Source organism: Mesoplodon mirus (genome assembly GCF_964341445.2).
Source record: "Mesoplodon mirus genome assembly, chromosome: 6".
Lineage (NCBI taxonomy): Eukaryota > Metazoa > Chordata > Mammalia > Artiodactyla > Ziphiidae > Mesoplodon > Mesoplodon mirus.
The window spans coordinates 30,398,498-30,418,105 of NC_138982.1; the positions used below are offsets into that span (position 1 = coordinate 30,398,498).

Genomic DNA, 19,608 nt, shown 5'->3' on the forward strand with positions numbered 1-19,608 from the left:
GAGCTTTTCTTTGAGGTCTCTGTTCAGAACTTAATTTCTCTGGAGTTGTGTATAAAGAGTAGTTCACAAATTCTTCCTCTCCTTTCTTGGGATAATATCTTTCGAATATATTTACCTATTAACTGTACTTTGCTCAGTTTACTCTGCTTTGGTATATTTTTGCTCTAGTCCTGTGCTGAATCCTTTAAGGTTTTTTTTTTTTTTTTTTTTTTTTTTTTTTTACCACACCATGCAGCTTGTGGGATCTTAGTTCCCCTACCAGGGACTGAACCCAGGCTGTTAGCAGTGAAAGCTTGGAGTCCTAACCGCTGGACTGCCATTATATATCACTGAGGAATATGCTTTTTCCAGAATATCTGTTTGGAGTAGGGAGGGGCAAAAAGTCAGCATCACTTAACGTTTGTTTTTTCACATAGCTCTCAAACCAAATGTGTTTTCTTTGAGTCCTAGTAGCATAGCTTTCTTTATTCTTGATGTACTACAGATAGTTGGGGTGACCTGGCAGCTCCTTGGATCACAGGTTCTTAGATTGTGATCGATGGTGATTGGCTCTTACCCTCCATCTCCAGCAGCTCTGTCAAAAATAATGATGATTGTTGAGGTCTATCCCGATGGGGCTTTTTCTGTAAACCTACATCGTTGGAAATGCCTCATAGATTAACTGTGTGGTTTTCTTTACTCATAGAACTACCTGTTAGATCTGTGGGAAAGAACTACAAGACAGAGCTGCCAAGTAAACTATGAAAAGCCTAACTAACTTTTTATCTTAGGTATTGGCATATCCCAATGATCTGTACTGTTCTAGGGTGTGATAGCTTAGGAGTGAATGTGATTTGAACCTAATAAATTTTTAGAGGGTGTCAAATTCAGAACCAGGCAGATCCATCGCCTGACCCTAAACATGGTCCTAAAGTAAATCGCTTGAGGAAATTGGATCCCAAAGATTACAGGCGGGGAATTATTGAAGTGTGTCGATATGTCATTGGAGATCAAAGAAGCCTAACTAAAAGAATTGTGGGCTGACTCGCATGATAGCTTCTTTTTGAAAGGGCTGTTTTATCTTGAAGATTATGAGTTTGGAGGAACTAAGGTGATTGGCAGTGGAAAGAATCAGAACATGCGAAATTCCTTAAAAATTCATTGACTTAAATAACTTTGTGTTACACATAAATTTAAAAAAGAAACCCTTTAAAAAGATAAATAATGAAGATTCTTGCTTGATCTCTTCTGTAGCACAGCCTTACCTTGTTCTTCTGTGTTATAAAGGGAGATTCTCCTGTGGATGACCTCTAGATCATCTAAAAGGGTGTTAGATAGGGATTCTAGGACACACAGTGGAGAGAAGGGGGCAAAAGGACATGCACACAAACACACTCTTTTAGTCGAATTGGTAGCCTTCCTGAAGAAACTTCACTTGATGTCTATGATGCATTTTTAAGATTCATGGGTGAGGGGTATAACTGTTGACATGTTATATGTAATCAAACAAGTGAATCCTTCCATGGAATCTATACAGTAACACTAGAGTCTAGGAGAATTACTCTCACAATTATTATTGAATGGAACGAAGTAATTGGAAGCAGTGAGTGCTTACTATATCTCAAGTACTGTGTTAAATTTAGCTTTTTCATTTATAACCTCATTTTATTCTCAACTCTGAAGGTATTATTATAGATAAAGGAAATGAAAGCATTTAGAGATGTGATAACTGGCTGAAAGTTATACTGCTAATAAAAGCTAGAGCCAGCATAGTAAGTCAGACCCAGGCTATCTGACTGTGGAGTTCAGGCTATCTGACTCTTAACTCTGCTGCAGTCTGAACTGTGCTCCCCCTCTACACTCTACCCACCCCCATCTACTTAGCATTTACTAAAATTTGTATAGGAAATAACTTTTGTTGAAGAACTTCTGTTTTAAGGACTAAATTTACTGGCTGCCTAAATATAGATATTTTTATGGGAGCTATTCATGTAATGCTTATATTTTTCAAACATAGGTTTACCAGTACCTCAGGCTGTTTCTAGCATGTGTTAGGTGGTTAAATAATGTGTTGTATAGTTGGCCTTTTATAGAAAATAAAGTTCTTAATAAGGAAGTATGTATACTGTGTTTCTGGTATTAAGAATTAGACCTAAAGCGTGTGACCTTTGAAAGACTGCAGTGTTGGTGTATTAGTTTACTAGGGCTGCCATCACAAATTACTACAAGATGAGTGGCTTAAACAACAAAATTTATATTCTCACAGTTCTGGAAGCTGGAAGTACAAGATCAAGGTGTTGGCAGAGTCAGTTTCTTCTGAAAGCTGTGAGAGAAGGATCTGTTCTAGGACTTTCTCCTTGGCTTGTAGATGACCGCCTTCTTCTTATGTCTTCCATCGGTACAAGTCTATGTCCAAATTTCTTCTGCTTATAAGGATCCAGTCATATTGCATTAGGGCCCGTGCTAAAAAAAAAAAAAAAAAAAAACACCTCATTTTAACTTAATTACCTCTGTGAAGACCCTGAGGTGCTGGGGTTAGGACTTCAGCATATGAATTTGGTGGTGGGGACACAGTTCAACCCACAATATCCATATATCCATAACACCCTGTTAAATGGTACAGTGCACTAGCTTGGTGGTAGGGGGGGTGGTCTAGCATCACAGGTGGAAAAGTGGAAATGTACTTGCTTTTTGCTCATTCTTCTCCCAACCTGAAAACGGAATCTGAAGCTTTGGCCACTGCTTTTGGTAGACAGCCAAAGGAAAGCATTATTTCCAGTTTGGGAAGAGTGCTAAAAGTACTTGGCTCCTGGCCCAGCTCACTGTATAAGGACTATCTCCTCTGTGGCTTAGGAGCAGAGAAAAAAAACTATGCTCTGCAAACAGAAGTTTTAGAAAATTATTAGTGGGACTATAATTATTACAAACACATAGGAAAATAGAAATAATTTTAATAGCATCAACTCTCAGGTACTTCGCCTAGATCAGAGGCTGATAGACTTTTTATGTGAAGGGTCATACAGACACACTGGCCACTACTCATCTCTACTCCTGTAATGCGAAAGCTACTTATTTAACACGTAAGTGAATAGGTATAGCTATGTTGCAGTAAAACTTTATTTATAAAATAGGTGGCTGGCAATCTGTGGGCTGTAATTTGAAGATCCCTGGCATTGATTATAAAGATATTATCTATTTAATGTTAAAGTAATACAAGCTATTTAATAAGCATGAAATAACTTATTCTGAGTATTTCGAAATAGGGTAGAATATCATCACTGGAAATGGATTGTAGAGATCATTTACCACAGCTCTTATTTTACTGATAACTGAGGTTCAAAAATCAAAGAATTGGCAGATCTTGGTGAGTGATCAGATGAGGGAGAAAGCAGGTGAATTAGTCTTCTTGCGGAGTGAGACCTAGAGTCACGTGGGACACTTGTGATTTGGATTCCTGACTTTGTAGAGCTCAGAAACAGGCGCTCCCTGTGTTGTTTTAACCTGGGGCCTAGCCTCCCTTGTGAGAGAGACAGACAGAGACGCACATGGGCGCACACACACAAGGCTTATTATTACCAAAATGAAGGCTAGGCATGTGAGGAGCAGTCCCAGGTCACACAGCCTGCTGGTTACAGAGCCATTATTAGATCACAGGTCTTACTCCTGGGCTCCGTCCACTGACCCCTGACTGCCTCCTCATATGTCCAGACCTCTCTTAGCTGCATTGCTGGCTAGAGCCCAGGGTAGACTGATAAAAGTGAACCAGATTTTTTATTTTTTAAAATTACTTTCTGTTTTATCTCTAAATGTAGTAGACATTTATCTAATTTTGGAAGAAATTTTACCTTAAATATGTTTTTTCTTTTAAAAAACTATTGTTTCAGAATAAATTTTATATGTGTGAATTAGTAAATGAAAAGATTGGGTGAAAGGAAGAAGGTTATCTGGATTTTTCTGTGTAATTTAACTGTGGTGTCAAATGGATACAACCAAGCTGTTTGGATGACCCTGCAGTTGATTTTTGCTTGCTTGTTTTCTTTTTGCTTTTAACGTATTGGAAATCTGATCACATCTCTGTTCTGGAAAGGTGAATCCAAATTCAGATATTTGATGTGACGTAGGTTCTGGCTGCTTGTTCTTCTTAAGGGAAAGCTCAGTTGATGTACATTTGATGGATTTGTGGGGGAAAGGGAGTCTAGTAAAGACAGTCTTTGATTTATACAGTTGGGCATAACGACCTTGGGTTTTCCTAGATATGCTGCTAGCGCTCAGGAGGCTTTCTTTGGGTGTCAGTTTGCAGTGGTCATCAGTGACATCATCCTCAAATTGCTGTCTTGTCTTCGGCTTCCACAGCAGCGCTTCTCCTACCACAGGGTCTCCCGGTAGCCTGACTGCAGCAATTGAGATGGCACTGCTTTTTTATGTTCTTTCCTGTTTTAATGATTAGGAAATAGTAAAGAAATTAATCTCTTCTTGGTGACTTAAGATCATCCTTTGGAATCACAAATACTCTACTCTGCCAGGTAGAGAGCCTGTGATGATGCCGCTGGAGCTGTTACATTTGGTTTTATTTCTCTCTAGGAAAACTATTTTGTGTTTTCAGTGGATAGGATTTCTTTCTTTTCCCGCCCTCCCTCTCTCCCTCTTCCCTTCTCTCCCTCCCCATCTTCCCCTTTCCCACTCTCTCCCTTCCCCCTAGGTCTGTTCCCCTCCCCCTCTTCCTCCTCTCTGTCTCCCTCCATCCCCGCCTCTGTCTCCCTCTCCCTCTCCCCTCCCCATCTCCTTCTCTCTGTCCCTCCCCTCTCCTCTTTTTCCTGTCTTCATCTTCTTTGTGGCTAGTTTTCAGCTGTTGGATTAGTTACTTTACTCTGGAAATGTCTTTTCTATTACTGGAATTACTTTGTAGTGTGTATATGACTATGTAGCTAATTTTGGAGCTCTGTGTGGAACAGAAGTCTGGTTACCTTCATAGAGCTCACATGAGATGAGCTCTGGTAGCCTGGACGTCTGATGTGCACTGCCATGTTTATTGTTCTTAAGCCATTTTTCATTGTGCAGCCAACTGCTGCTCTTATAATGGACCTTGCTATGCCATGTTTGTCTGTTAATATATAAAGCACATATTAATTTACCCATGTGGTCAGGGGAGATATTTGTTGTATTGTGCCCTTAGAGATAGCTCAACCATGACTCACATACTTGACCTTTAATTTCCAAGGAATTAAAATATCTGATTAGTGTTACTAGAAGAAAGATGCCTTAACACAATGAGTGTCTTCTGAGATAGGATATGATTAGATGTCTAAAATCCCATTGTGCTGATCTTCCTGCAGTTAAGTATCTTTAGAATCTTTAAAAAGAGCAAGCCAAATTTTTTATCAAGTTGTCTGCTAGTTGCAAGTGGCAGCATGATGTGTCCTTGTTAAGCCACTAGTGGATTATTTGTTATAGTCACTCATGTTTTTGATAAAATGAACTTTGATTTTGTTATTAAAAGTAAAGAGAAAGAAAGACGATTTAATTAATTAGTTAATTATTGTAACTTAAAATGGAAGAATGAAGCAAGCAGGGTTTTTTACTTTGGGCTGCCAAATGCACCATAAATATTAGATTTTCTTCCTTCAGTTGTATATCTGATAACCCATTTCCAAAAGAAAGACAGACTGTCTTCACCCTCTTCCTGCTTTCCAATTTTTTCTTTGCACTTGAAGCCAAATTCTTGGAGTGTTTTTTCATGACCACTCCTTTCATTTCCTCTTCGGTACATTTCACTTTTTGAATATGTACTATTTCAGTTTCATTTCCGAATTAAAATATACACACCTTTAAAGGTATACAGCTTACAGCGCAGTTGCCTTTCTACCCTAGTTCCCCATCACGTCATCCAATTCTCATTGCCCCCCATCACCAATGCAAACACATAGGCACCCGCTGTTCTTAATGTCTTAGCTTTCCTCCAGGGTTTCCTTTTGCAAATGTAAATATAGATACTTAACTCTTCCTTTTTCTATGTAAAAGTAAAGAATATTATTCATACAGCTCTTACTTACTGCTGTTTTTACTTTTTTTTTTTTTTTTTTTTTGCAGTATGTGGGCCTCTCACTGTTGTGGCCTCTCCCGTTGAGGAGCACAGGCTCCGGACGCGCAGGCTCAGCGGCCATGGCTCACGGGCCCAGCCGCTCCGCGGCATGTGGGATCTTCCTGGACCGGGGCACAAACCCGCGTTCCCTGCATCTGCAGGCGGACTCTCAACCACTGCGCCACTAAGGAAGCCCTATTTTTACTTTTTATTTCTCAGATCTTTATCAGCACGTAGAGATCATCCTCTTTTTTGTGACAGCCACATTCTATTTCCTTGTCGGTTAATGCCTTGAATCAGAGTTCTGACCCTTCCCATTTGTTGGAGGCCCATTTTCAGGCCTCATTCTTCTCTACTTCTGTCTTTCCAGGGTACTTGTGTCTTTTGAGTGTCTGTGTCACTACCCTTCAGGCCTTAATGCCAGGACCTGCCCTCCTACTGTGCACATAAATCCAAAATCATAGAAAGAGGTACAGGGATTATAGAGAACCATTGAAGTTCCAAGTGATAAATGGGGAGAAGGAAGGAGCCTGTTCACTGTCTCTAGGGCTCCAACTTTCTGACCCGTGAACACTTCAAGTGTTTGTGCTCTTACCCAAAACAAATGCTGACTTTATTGTGGTCAGAAAAGCCTCTTTTCACCATTTTGGTCTCCACAGAACCTGGCCAGTAGTTGTTCAGATGCTTATTACATGAATATATCACTGTCTCTGGCTGGGTTTTTTTTTGTTTGTTTGTTTGTTTTTTTATTGGCTGTGTTGGGTCTTCGTTGCTGCACGTGGGCTTTCGCTAGTTGTGACGAGCGGGGGCTACTCTTTGTTGCGGTGTGCAGGCTTCCCATTGTGGTGGCTTCTCTTGTTGTGGAGCATGGGCTCTAGGCACGCGGGCTCAGTAGTGGTGGCTCGCGGGCTCCAGAGCGCAGGCTCAGTAGTTGTGGCGCACGGGTGGCATGTGGCATCTTCCCAGACCAGGGCTTGAACCTGTGTCCCCTACATTGGCAGGTGGATTCTTAGCCACTGTGCCACCAAGGAAGTCCCTCTGGCTGGTTCTTTATTTTGCTGACTCCCTTTCTTTCTCCCACAGCTTTAAGCAATCTTGAAAGCTCTCCTGCTGGTTCATGATTCACTGGCCCTGCCCACACAGAGTTCAGCTTCAACTGCTGCACTTGTGGATGATTTCCTACACCTGCCTTTAATTCATTTCCTCTCCCATTCAGACTTATAAAATCTACCTCTAATGTATCCGTACTACATGTACTAGGTACATTGGTTTGTATGTTAATCTTTTTTGTTGGTTTTTGTTTGTTTGTTTGTTTGTCTTTTGACCGTGCTGTGCTGCATGTGAGATCTCAGTTCCTTGACCAGGGGTTAATTTTTGTAACAAGGTATTAGGGGATCTGGTTTATAGATGAAGAAATGTCGGTTCAGAGGGATCATACAGCTAGTTAGGAACCTATAGCTAGAGGTTATTCGGGCTGTAACTTGGAGTCACTGTGCTTGATTATTACTTAGAACCTCACACTCAAAACAGAATGTAAACATTAGGATGTCTGAGTTCTCTCCTTGGTTCTGCTGTAGTTGACTCTGGCGGTGAGCTGCTTGCTTGTACCAGCATTTCATCATCTAGAAGGTATGGAGGTTGGACTAGGTTCCTAAAGCCTCTTCTCACTTAGCTAGTTATTATTCTAGATGTAAATCTAGGATTGCTCATAGTGCAGGACCTGTTGCAAGTTCCTCTAGTCCTGAGAGTCAGGGTTGTTTCTCTCTACGTAGAGGGATCCCACGGTGTGCTGCTTCTGTTTGGTGGGTACTTAAGCACCAAATCAGTGGATTTTACATAGGTGATAGATTTTTTTTCCCCTCAAATTACATAATACACTTATTGTCTTACTAAATGGTATTTCCATTCTATTAAGGAAAATTTGTGTCCATTGACTTAATGACTTTTTAAAAAGACATAGTTGATTTGTTTTAAGTATTACTACTTTAGAACTTTAGGTATAACATGGAAAGACGTGGGTTGGTTCATTTCCTTTCTCAGTATTTTCCCCTAAGTTTATAGCCATTGTATCCATTTATAAAATAACTTTATAATACTAAAGCATTTGTAATCATTACTGGAGAACTGTTTTGATATTACTGTATTGCATGATAACATGATACATTCATTAGTAAAGAATTATAATGAAGACTTTGTAATGGTCTACATTTTATGTCTTAGTATTCTTATTCATGTATTTAAGTATTTGAGGTTTTTAACACACATTCTACATTGGGGTCTGATTTTCATTTTGGATATGCTCTGTATAAAGGTGGCTTTTCTAGACTATATATAAAATGATGTTTCTTTGATTTTTAATATAAAGAGCTAATACCTTACTGGATAATTATATCAATTAAAAAGGATAGTTTTGTTTTGTAATTTAAGGGTGATTTATTAGCAGAAAGTATAAAAATGAAGTACTACATTTTCAATTGTTATTTATCCAATTTGGACTATATGTATTTCAGGACATTTATTTAAAATATTTTATGCAAAATATTTCAATCTATTTTTTTCTTCTTGTTGCAGGAGCTAGAGTTAATGCCAAAGACAACAAATGGTTGACACCTTTACACAGAGCAGTTGCATCTTGTAGTGAGGTATGAAATTTCTCTTAGTAAATATTTTGTATATAAAATCATTAAGTAGGCCTGCCTATGAGTCCATATTCAAATTCTGTATTTTCAAAAAAGGAAAAAGCAACTGAAAATACCTAGACTGGTCACTTTACTTTGGAATTTGTTCAAACCAAGTTGGAGAGTCTGAAGTGGCAGGGAAAACCCTCCTTCTGTACTTCTTACAAGAGAGCAGTTGTTTTTCTATCTTACAAATTCCTCCTCAAGGCTTTTCTCTGCTGACTGGTTCACAATAGCCTAATAGACGTGTTGCAGAGGTTCTGCTGGTTGTGCTCAAGAAATAATCTCAGCAGTGTGTAATGACTAAATGAAATATTGTTTAGGTAAACACTGAAATTAGTTTCAGAAACATTACTTGATCTCACATGTTGCCAGTTCTAAATACAATCTTAAAATATGTTAGGTGTCCTATGAGGAAGAACAATTCCTTTTTATTTATAATCCTGTGTATTGTTTGACCTTCAAGATAACTGACATTTTTGGAGAAAGTTCATTTTTATATTTGTCATATCTTCTAGTCCTCATAACATCCTTGTAGGATAGATATTTTAAGGAACTGTGCAGTTAATAATTTGCCAGAAACCACTCAGCTGTTGAGTAGCAGAGATGACACAAATACCTGGACCCTCTTTTTTTCTGTCATTTTACTGCCTTTCTAAAAAGGATTGGGTACTTTTTTTTTTTTTTTTTTTTTTTCTTTTTGCGGTATGCGGGCCTCTCACTGTTGTGGCCTCTCCCGTTGCGGAGCACAGGCTCCGGATGCGCAGGCCCAGCGGCCATGGCTCACGGGCCCAGCCGCTCCGCGGCATATGGGATCCTCCCAGACCGGGGCACGAACCCGTATCCCCTGCATCGGCAGGCGGACTCTCAACCACTGCGCCACCAGGGAGGCCCGGATTGGGTACTTTTTACAAATGCATTGTGCCCAAAGCACCCCTTTTACCTATCTTACGATAGTTGAAAACATTTTTTAAATAAAGGGTGGGACTGTATAAATTAATGTTTTCTTCAGTTATTCAAATTGTGGGAGACGAGGGAGGGTGGCTACCGCTGCTTCTCCCCATCATGGGGCCAGATAGTTCTGGAGAGATAAGGGGAACACATGCCTTGGGAGGATGTTTCCCCAAGACAAACTGGGGGTGCTCCTTTCTGTTCATTCTTCTTTGTATTCCTCATTTCGAAGTACACCTTGAACCCAAAACGAGAGTTGGGTGAGTGAAGAGGAGTGGAGGAGAAGGTGGCTGGAAGGGAGGGACTGTAAATGCTGCGGTGTGACAGAGGCGGTCTGTTGACCATAAGCCTCTGGATAGGGAGGGAACGGTGATCCTTGGTGGCTACAGCTGGTGAACTGTGGGACTTGGATCAGGTGACACTGGCTTCAGATATCACCTGCCACTTTCTAGCTGTGTGATCTTGGGCAAATCTGGGAATTCTGAAAGCTAAGACCTATTAAACCAAAATACTTTGAACTCTGAAATTCATGGTAATGTTTTTAAGTTGGTGGTTAGCCCTCTTGCAGTGAAGTTTCTTTAAATAAAGGCAGTTAAGGAAGATAAACATTGCCATCATGGCAACCTATTGATAAATTAGTCATACTTACCTATTTTTTGGTATGACTCTTGGAAATATGACTATTAAATTTAGTGGAGTTTTGTCAAATAATCAGAAATAACACTTTGTATATTTGTAGAGATTGTAAAACAGGCCAAAGATTCTTTAAAAAAATAATTAATGTTAAAGGTAGATTGCAGGTTCCACCCAGAGACCTAACTGCTGATTTTTTAAAACTGTGTACATGGCTTGAACTTAAGGGCAAGCTGTAGGTTAGAAAGCAGCAGATCCTAATAAGTTTAAGTTTAAGCTTGTCAACCTAAAAAAGGTTTAGGCTTTTCATCCTAAAAACTACTAAGGCTATGTAGTATTACTACTCTTCTGCAGGAGTATGGGAAATAGCTATAAAATGTAACCATTCCATAAAAATACAATTTCTGTAAACCCCAAGCCCTAAGGATTATTTTTCTTTTAAAAGGAGAATGCCATGATTAGGAAAACTGCTAGGAAACCTAGTCAAGATTATCAGTTTCACTGGTGTTCTTTTAATTATTCCTGTCATATCCTGCGAGCAAAAGAAGGCTATACTTACATTACTTACTTCATTTAATAGAAAACATAACCACAAAGGGGTATATAAAAAGGCAAAATTTTAGGTAGCTTTTGGTTTATGTTTTTGAGATACCATGAGAGAAGTAAGCTCTACAGAAGATGATTAGAGTGACTGTCTTCTCACTTCTCCCAAGGACAGAGATGACTAGCATCGCAGAAGATGCATAGTAAGGAAGTCAACTCCTCACAGATAGTGGATGATGTCTTAAGGCTTAATTCCCTCACTGAACTTGGGTTTAGAAAGACTGCTTCGGGTTAACTATACCAAGTTCCCCAACTCTCCTTCCGTGACATGGTTTCCATGCACCTGGTCGTACTGCCTGGCTGCCTCATCTTTTCTCCACCACTGGTTTGTGACTGTCAATCTTGAAGAGTAGCATATAATCTAGCTCTCCATAAATGCTGAGTATTCTTCTGAATAAATCAATTTCTGAGTATTAGGGCTTTGTGAGTGTGTGTGTGTGTGTGTGTGTGTGTGTGTGTGTGTGTGCGTTATTTATTTATCTATCTATCTGTCTATCCATCCACATCACACTGGATCCTCTGAAGGATATGCATTTATTTTTTTAACCTAACTCCAGGAATTAACATTTTAGTTCTATCAGGATAACTGAGTTTAAAATATATTATCATGTGAGATATTAGTGGTTCACCCAAACATTGTGTTTATTTGGAATGCGTTAGCCCTTCTTTTCCCTGTGCCTGACCCTAAGCTATGAATAAATAAATACTCTTTGGATATAATTAGTTAACCTTTTGTTATCACCCCACCCCCATATTTCTTAATCTTATTTAAATCAGTGTCATAGGATATTACTTGTTTGTTTGAAGACAAGGCACACCTGCAGCATTTCTTACACATGCATACCCTCTAATAATGGAAAAATTGGGATCAAGGTTACTATGGTAATTCTGTCATTAGTAAACTATGTATATCCTTGGTTATCCCTACATTTTTTTTCTAAATGCTTGTAATGTGTTGCTAATAAAATCTAGAATTTTACTAGGGTAAGACATCAGGCTCGTTGGTTTGTAATTTCCAGAAATTTACCCTTAAAAATTTTGTTTTTGTTCTTGTTTTTGAATCTCCTGTCTTTAGAGAGTTCTTTAGTTTTCTCTAAGTTTTCAAAGATCACTGCTGTTGTGATATGGCACTGACGTATATTATTCTGAGTAGTAAATGATGGATATATTAGTCAGCTCGGCTGCCATAACAAAATACCATAGACTGGGTGGCTTAAACAACAGAAGTGTTTTTTTCTCACAGTCTGGAGGCTAGAAGTCTCAGATGAAGGTCCAGCAGGGTCAGTTTCTGATGAGGACTCTCTTCCTGGCTTGCAGATGGCTGCCTTCTCACTGTGTCCTCACATTTGGTCGGGGAGGGGGGAATCTCTCTCTCCCTCTTCCTCATCTTAGAATGCCATCAGTCTGATCAGGTTAGGGTCTCTCCCTTATCATCTCATTTAACTTTACTGCTTTGTGGTGGGGGTTGGTTAGGGCTTCGACATGAATTGTGGGGTACACAATTAAATGTCCCCAGCAGTGGACCCAGGGTTCAAACAGTCTTAGTCGTTGTGTTTATAGCCTTCTTTAGGTGCCATCTTACCCACCCTCAACCATAAACTGGATTTATTCTTGTTTTTCTGTGAAACGAAAGTATAGCTTTGATTTTTCTGTTCTTGCTGATGGAACGTAAGTATTCCACACACTTTTTAGAAACTTAAAGGTATGCGTTGTGAATTCCAGTTGGAAATAATTAAGGCAAGCCTGGCATCTATAGTATGCTGTATTTGCCCAGTTTATCCAATTATAAATTCTTCATTTTGTTTTTAATTATTTTCTAGTATATCTATTTCCCAGGATGGTATTAGTGTTACTCCCTAAGTCACAAAATACCCTTCTTGAGGATGAAGATTGAGAATCCTGACAGTATTTGTACTTTGTTCTCCATGATTCTGAGTATATATTCCTCTGTGTATCTTTTTCCCTATATTCCTTTTTCTTAATTGAAATATAATTTACAGTAAAATGCACAGACTTTAAGTGTATAGTGTTGAGTTTTGGCAAATGTATACACCCATGTAACCTTTCTCCCAATCTAGATTTAGAAGATTCCATCACTCCAGCAAGTTCCCTCATGTCCCTTTTCAGTCAGTCCCTCCTGTCCCCAGAGGCACCTCTCAATTGCCTGTTCTAGAATTGCCTGTTCTAGAATTTTATAAAAATGGAATCATACAGTATGTACTCTTAATGTCTTGACTTCTTTTGAGATCAGTCATATTGTTGTGTACATTAGTGGTTCATTTCTTTTTATTGCTGAGTAGTGTTTCCTGTATGGATGTACAACAGTTTATCTATTTTCCTGTAGGTGGACACTTACATTTCTTGTTTTTGGCTCTTATGAATAAATAAAATAAAAAATAAAATAAATAAATAAAAACATTCTTAGATGGGTCTTGTTAAAATTTCTCTTGGGTAAATAGCTGGATTGGAATTGTGGGGTCACAGGGCAGGCCTCCACATGTCTTTACTTAGCTACTCAGCAGGTCGATAGATTGATGGGCGTCTCTCCAGTCTTTTGCCAGCCTTGTGCTGGTTCCCATATTTCAGCAGTTCTGATTACTTTTTATTTCAAAGGCTATGTGAAAATCATGAATAATAGTGTTTTGCTTGGTCTTCCTTGCTACTTTGCATAGTTACAGTTATTTTAGTCTTTTGAACAATCTTATGTACATGAGGTTTTTTTGCTTCATAGCAGACTTGAGATGAGTGATGGACAGGTGCTCTTTCCCCTCTTTACTGATAAGAAAACCAAGGGTCAGTTTCACTAGACTTGAATAGTTACACCTTGCAAATGACAGAACTGAGGTGATTTGGTTCTGGTCCTTTTCATTTCATATGTAGTTTGTTGTTCATCTGCCAAAAATAGGATTATCACTGTAAGGAGAAAAAATTTGCCACGTTTAGTTCTGATTATATTGCTTAATATTGATGGCATACTGGATTCGTTTTGATTTTGCCATGAGTCCAGTTTATGGATGTTTTGTGACATTTTTCTTGTGCTTCTGGGAGACCAATCCCTTTGAATAGTAAACTCTTAATTTGCCTTGTTAACACCAACTTTCCCACCAGGTAGCATCACAACAAAGCCTTCTTCCTTCCCTCCCTCCCTCCCCTCCCCTCCCCTCCCCTCCCTCCCTCTCTTTCACTCTCTCTCTCTCTAATGAATTAGATCCTAGTGATTTTTCATTTTGTAAAATATAGCATGTGGAATACTTTGGGAAATAGTATGTTTAAATTTTTATATATTTAATGGCAAAGTGATAAATCTACTTTTTAAAGCTTTGAAAATAAAAATTAATTGTATCTCACCATCTAGAAAAGCAAGATTAGTAATGAATGTTTTTGAAGAATATTTGTCAGTATTTCTTGTACATTTTGATAGAGACTGATTGTTGTGCCTTTAATTTGAGGATAGAGAAAGGGAATGTTTTATTTTGATGTATCTTGCATGGCTCTGAGTACTGCCTTTAGTTCAAGCTATTTTGTTTTCTGGCTTGTTTATAGCAGGTTCTGCCAGAACTATTTTTAGTTTCTCAAGAAATTTTATTTCCTTCATGTGTGTACCATTTCTAAAGCTGTTAACTCATTTGTCTTGTATATCTTCATATGTTTTAGGAAGCAGTTCAGGTACTTTTGAAGCATTCTGCAGATGTTAATGCTCGAGACAAAAACTGGCAAACCCCTTTACACATAGCGGCTGCTAATAAAGCTGTAAAGTGTGCGGAAGCTTTGGTGCCTCTGCTGAGTAATGTAAACGTGTCCGATCGAGCAGGGAGAACTGCACTGCATCATGCAGCTTTCAGTGGACATGGGGAGGTAAGTGGTATTTAGTTAGACAGTGATTCTCTGTGTGTGTCCGCCCCCCATTATTAATGAACTTGCCTATTTTGCTCATTTTTATCTAATTTTACCTTTTTCAAACCCTCAGACTTCTTTTCATGATAATTCATGATATAACTTTCTCAAATTTAGAAATTTATTTATCAGATACAGCCCCTGCACTTGAATTTCATGGTCAACCTCAGGAGACAAAGGACAACACTGCCAACTGTAACACAATGTGAAAAGTATGTTCTGTCATTGCAGGAAAAAGTGTCTAGGAAGGCAGAACAGTTTCATTGTTCTCCCAGAAAGATGGTAGCAAAGGAAGGGGGAGTGTAGAAAACATTTTCTTTTTTTGTTTTTTTGCGGTACGCGGGCCTCTCACTGTTGTGGCCTCTCCCGTTGTGGAGCACAGGCTCCGGACGCGCAGGCTCAGTGGCCATGGCTCACAGGCCCAGCCTCTCCGCGGCATGTGGGATCCTCCCGGACCGGGGCACGAACCCGTGTCCCCTGCATCGGCAGGCGGACTCTGAACCACTGCGCCACCAGGGAAGCCCGAAAACATTTTCTTATAGTTTATATTGAACATTTAGTCAAGAATTCTTTGATGACAGACCATCAAAAGAAAACAATTTAAGAAAATTAGTATTTAGTTATCTTATACAAGGAGTATTGGTTAATGTTAGGTGTGCCATAGCAAAGAGTGGGGTTTGTGTATGTACATGGAAGACTTAGGAAAGAATGAGACTCAGAGAAGAACCTTTGAGGGCAGCTTGTCCAGTCCTTCATTTTTGTTGCAGACACAGATACTCAAAGAGGTAAAAATGGTGGTCCTACTGTATAGCAGAGGGAGCTATATTCAATATCAATTCTTTTCCTGTAGTAGAAAAGAATCTGGAAGAAATATATGTATATATAAAACTGAATCACTTTGCTGTGTACCTGAAACATTGTAAATCAACTATACTTCAATTTTTTTTTAAAAAAAAGAGGTAAAGTGACATTCCCAAGATTCCATGGCTGAGGGCTAGTCACTGCAGTGCTGTTTTCACTGTTCTTCTCGGCTTTTGCAACGTAAAGAATTCTTGTCTCTACTGCAGTTCAGGTCACTAGATGAGTCCCTTTTTGACATCTGGAATGCCCTTTCTAATGGGGAAACTATTGTAAATATGCTTGGACATAATGGAAATGACTTTTTTTGGTACATTATGAGGTAAGTAGACTATGCAGTGACCTTCAGGTCTAATCATATTACAGACACTGCATCTGTGTTTGAATTAAATTTAAGACATTTCTGGGATCAGAATGCACTTTGAATTTTAATAACACTTTGGGCTATAAAAAGGAATAAAACCTATTGTTAAATACTCTCCCTTTAGACTTCCAGATTTGTGTTTAGTTGTTCATAAAATACCAGGACACAAAGTGGCATCTTTAAAAAGGTGCTGATGCCTGACTTCAGTAACCACCATAGTGAAACCTTTTTTCGTATATTGTCCTGTTGTTTATTAAATTATATTAAAGCATCTTCAGTATATAGTCTTGTCTTTCCTTTCTACAAATGCAGAAATTCGGTGCCAGAGAGCTTGAGATGAGTAGTCTTCACGATGGATATTCATGAACAGTTCTGCTTCTGAATGTTGATGAAACTGTGTTTATTTTTATTCCAGATGGTCAAACTACTCTTGTCTAGAGGTGCCAATATTAATGCTTTTGACAAGAAAGATAGACGTGCTATCCACTGGGCAGCATATATGGGTATGTGTGTTTTAAGTTTATTTATTTATTTTATTTTTTATTTTTTATTTTTTTGCGGTACGCGGGCCTCTCACTGTTGTGGCCTCTCCCGTTGCGGAGCACAGGCTCCGGACACGCAGGCTCAGCAGCCATGGCTCACGCGCCTAACCGCTCCGCGGCATGTGGGATCTTCCCGGACCGGGGTACGAACCCACGTCCCCTGTATCAGCAGGCGTACTCTCGACCACTGCGCCACCAGGGAAGCCCTAAATTTATTTTTTGACATTAAGTATTAAGGAAAAGTTGGACATTTCGTTCTTGCATTTGGTATAACATGTCTTTTGGGATAGTGAGAAGTTGCACCATATCTGAGTTTGCTGCCCAAGTGGAACCAGCCTGGCAGTCGGGGGAGGTTTGCCAGGACAGGAGTACATTAGGTCCAATTCTCCTGAAAGCTGTTTAAAATTAATTCTGTTTACTTTTAAAGGGAGAGATGTCCTAGACACAAGTTTGGGATACAGAGTTTAGATTGGTGTTTACTAAAAGCCCATTCTCATACCCATCGTGAACCCATCCTTGTTTGTATGGGAATATTAAGGTAGAAGTTGTGAAGAAGCCTGTTATCTTGTGCCAAGCGCTGTGTTAAATAGGCATATCACGTTTGATTTCTACCACAGTAATTTCACAGTAAGAAACTGAGGTTTAGATATCAGCTTTTCTGCTTTTAACATTCTTGAGGGAATTCCCTGGCAGTCCAGTGGTTAGGACTTCTCGCTTTCACTGCCGAGGGTGTGGGTTCCATCCCTGGTTGGGGAACTAAGATCCCACAAGCTGCGCAGTGCGACCAAACAGAGAAAAAAAAGGATTCTTGAAAAGTCTTAGGATGTGCACAGTTGCAGTTTGAAACTAACAGAGCTCATGGGAAAATGGTCCTGGGGCAGACTGCTTAAAACCTACGCAGCTCCACGAGGAGAGCACTAACGAAAGCATTAATGGGTTTTTGAGGTAACTGGGACAGCCAGGGAGGAGAAAGGTCAGCCTTCCTCAGGATACTTTAAAACGCACAGAAAGAGCAGAGCAGAGATGCTGGCCTGCGGGCGCTAAGACCACGCAGGTCGAAGTGGATCTCAACCTGCTGCAAACCTTGCAAGTCCCGTAGGGCTAGGCTGTGCCTCTGGAAGGAAGCCGTGGGTGGGGCGTCTTACAATAGAGCTGAAGAACTCCTTTCTTTGCAGCCATGGAGCTCAGGGCTTTTTCTTTTCCTCCCAACAGTCCATTCTGCTTCTGCTGTTCTTGCTCCTCTGACTTAGGAAAAATTACATGGACTGACGGACCTGCCATGTAGTCCTGGTCTCATTCCCATGTGCCTCTCATACTGACTAGAAAGACAGTCTAGCCCCTCTTCTCACAGGCATAGCTTATCCTCACTACTCCCTGCCTTTGCTTTTGTCTTTTCCTAGCTCTCACTTAAAATTCGAAGGTTGATAGAAGATTATTAATTTTTAAAACTATATAAAATTGTAAAATACAAAAATGTAAGAAACCAAATGAACTCAAACCAGTTGACAGTAACCCCAAGGTCCAGGAAAATCCTTTGCCCATCATGGAAATAACTTTGGGCTCTTGGTGTTTCTCTCACACCAAAGGTTTGTGCCTCTAGTTATGTCATGGGCACTTTTCTTCTGTTAATTGAAGGTAAAACATCCAGAAGCAAGTCTCCTGTGGTGTCCTAAAGTGCCCTCCTCACAGCCTGTAGGTTTTCTGTATTCTAAGTCTTCGGGATTTTTCTGAATATTCTGGAGTAGCTTATTCTTGACAGTTCAGAAACAGATAGTCTGTGATTTTAAACTATATACCTTACATTAAAAGGTTCACACATTAAGCAAAGGGTGTCAGGCCTTTTATCTCCAAAGAATTAAACTTGGCTAAACAGCTGTTTTCATAAAATTGAAGGCCAAGGAATTTTGTGGGTTGCCTGTAATTGAGCTCCCAGAGTAGCTGGGTGTGTGTATCTCAGAGGCCCTTGGATGGGCCTTGTTTTCCTTGATCTACTAAATGTCATTTTTCAGGCCGATTGTGGATTGTAAAAGATATTCTGTATTTCTTGGACCTCATAGTCCATTTAATTTTTGAGCATAAACATTCAGAGATTCGTAATTTTCCTTTCCGTGTCTCTTCCTTCCTTTAAGCTTGGAAAAAGAGGAGTATTGACACATAGTTTCTAAAACCATTCGGTTGTTTTAGGTGTTCAGGATTAAAAAGGAGCTAAGTATATGAAAGTAGGGAGTTATTGCCTGGTCTGTTAGACAGGCCTTAAGTCCAGGTCATTGACACCTCTAGAGAATCTGCCAGTATTAGCCTAAGAGACATTACATAATTGCATTACATGTCTTCTTGTAATTTATTTCTCACAGGCTTCTGTATTTGCCCTGGCCTTCTGTCCCGTGGTTCAGGCTACCCTTACTTTTCTGTTAGGTTCTACCTCTTATCCCTACGCTATGATTGAATCCTCTGTTTATGTTCCCCAGCCCCACCTCTGTCCCCAAATGAACTGATCATTTTTCCCTCCCTGCCCTGTTTGCTCCTACCATAAACCTTCATTAAGAATCCATTTACTGGTACTGATGAACCTAGTTGCAGGGCAGGAATAAAGAGGTAGACATAGAAAATGGACTTGAGGACATGGGGCGGGAGGGCGAAGCTGGGCCGAAGTAAGAGTAGCATCGACATATATACACTACCAAATGTAAAATAGTTGGCTGGTGGGAAGCAGCAGCATAGCACAGGGAGATCAGCTCGGTGCTTTGTGACCACCTAGAGGGGTGGGATAGGGAGGGTGGGAGGGAGACGCAAGAGGGAGGGGATACGGGAACATGTGTATGCATATGGCTGATTTGCTTTGTTGTGCAACAGAAACTAACACAGTATTGTGAAGCAATTATACTCCAGTAAAGATCTGTTTAAAAAAAAAAATCCATTTACTCATTCATCTTTTCTGTTGCCTTCAGTGCTTTTAGCAATAGCCAGTCACTTTTTGCCTCAGAGTACCTTACTTACTGTGATGACTTTGACATAGAGGGTACTAAA

The 19,608-nt window shown here is 39.7% G+C and overlaps 1 protein-coding gene across 4 annotated transcripts in view; it reads left to right on the forward strand.

Moving 5' to 3' along the window:
• The window catches only part of ANKRD28 (ankyrin repeat domain 28), a 164,097-nt gene that overhangs the window by 97,266 nt on the left and 47,223 nt on the right, over positions 1 to 19,608 (forward strand). For all 4 annotated transcript variants that reach the window (XM_082625678.1, XM_082625679.1, XM_082625677.1 and 1 more), the window contains 3 exons: positions 8,630 to 8,700; positions 14,578 to 14,778; positions 16,455 to 16,542. In XM_082625678.1, the coding sequence (XP_082481804.1) occupies positions 8,630 to 8,700; positions 14,578 to 14,778; positions 16,455 to 16,542 (360 nt within the window). The remainder of the gene's footprint in view (positions 1 to 8,629; positions 8,701 to 14,577; positions 14,779 to 16,454; positions 16,543 to 19,608) is intronic.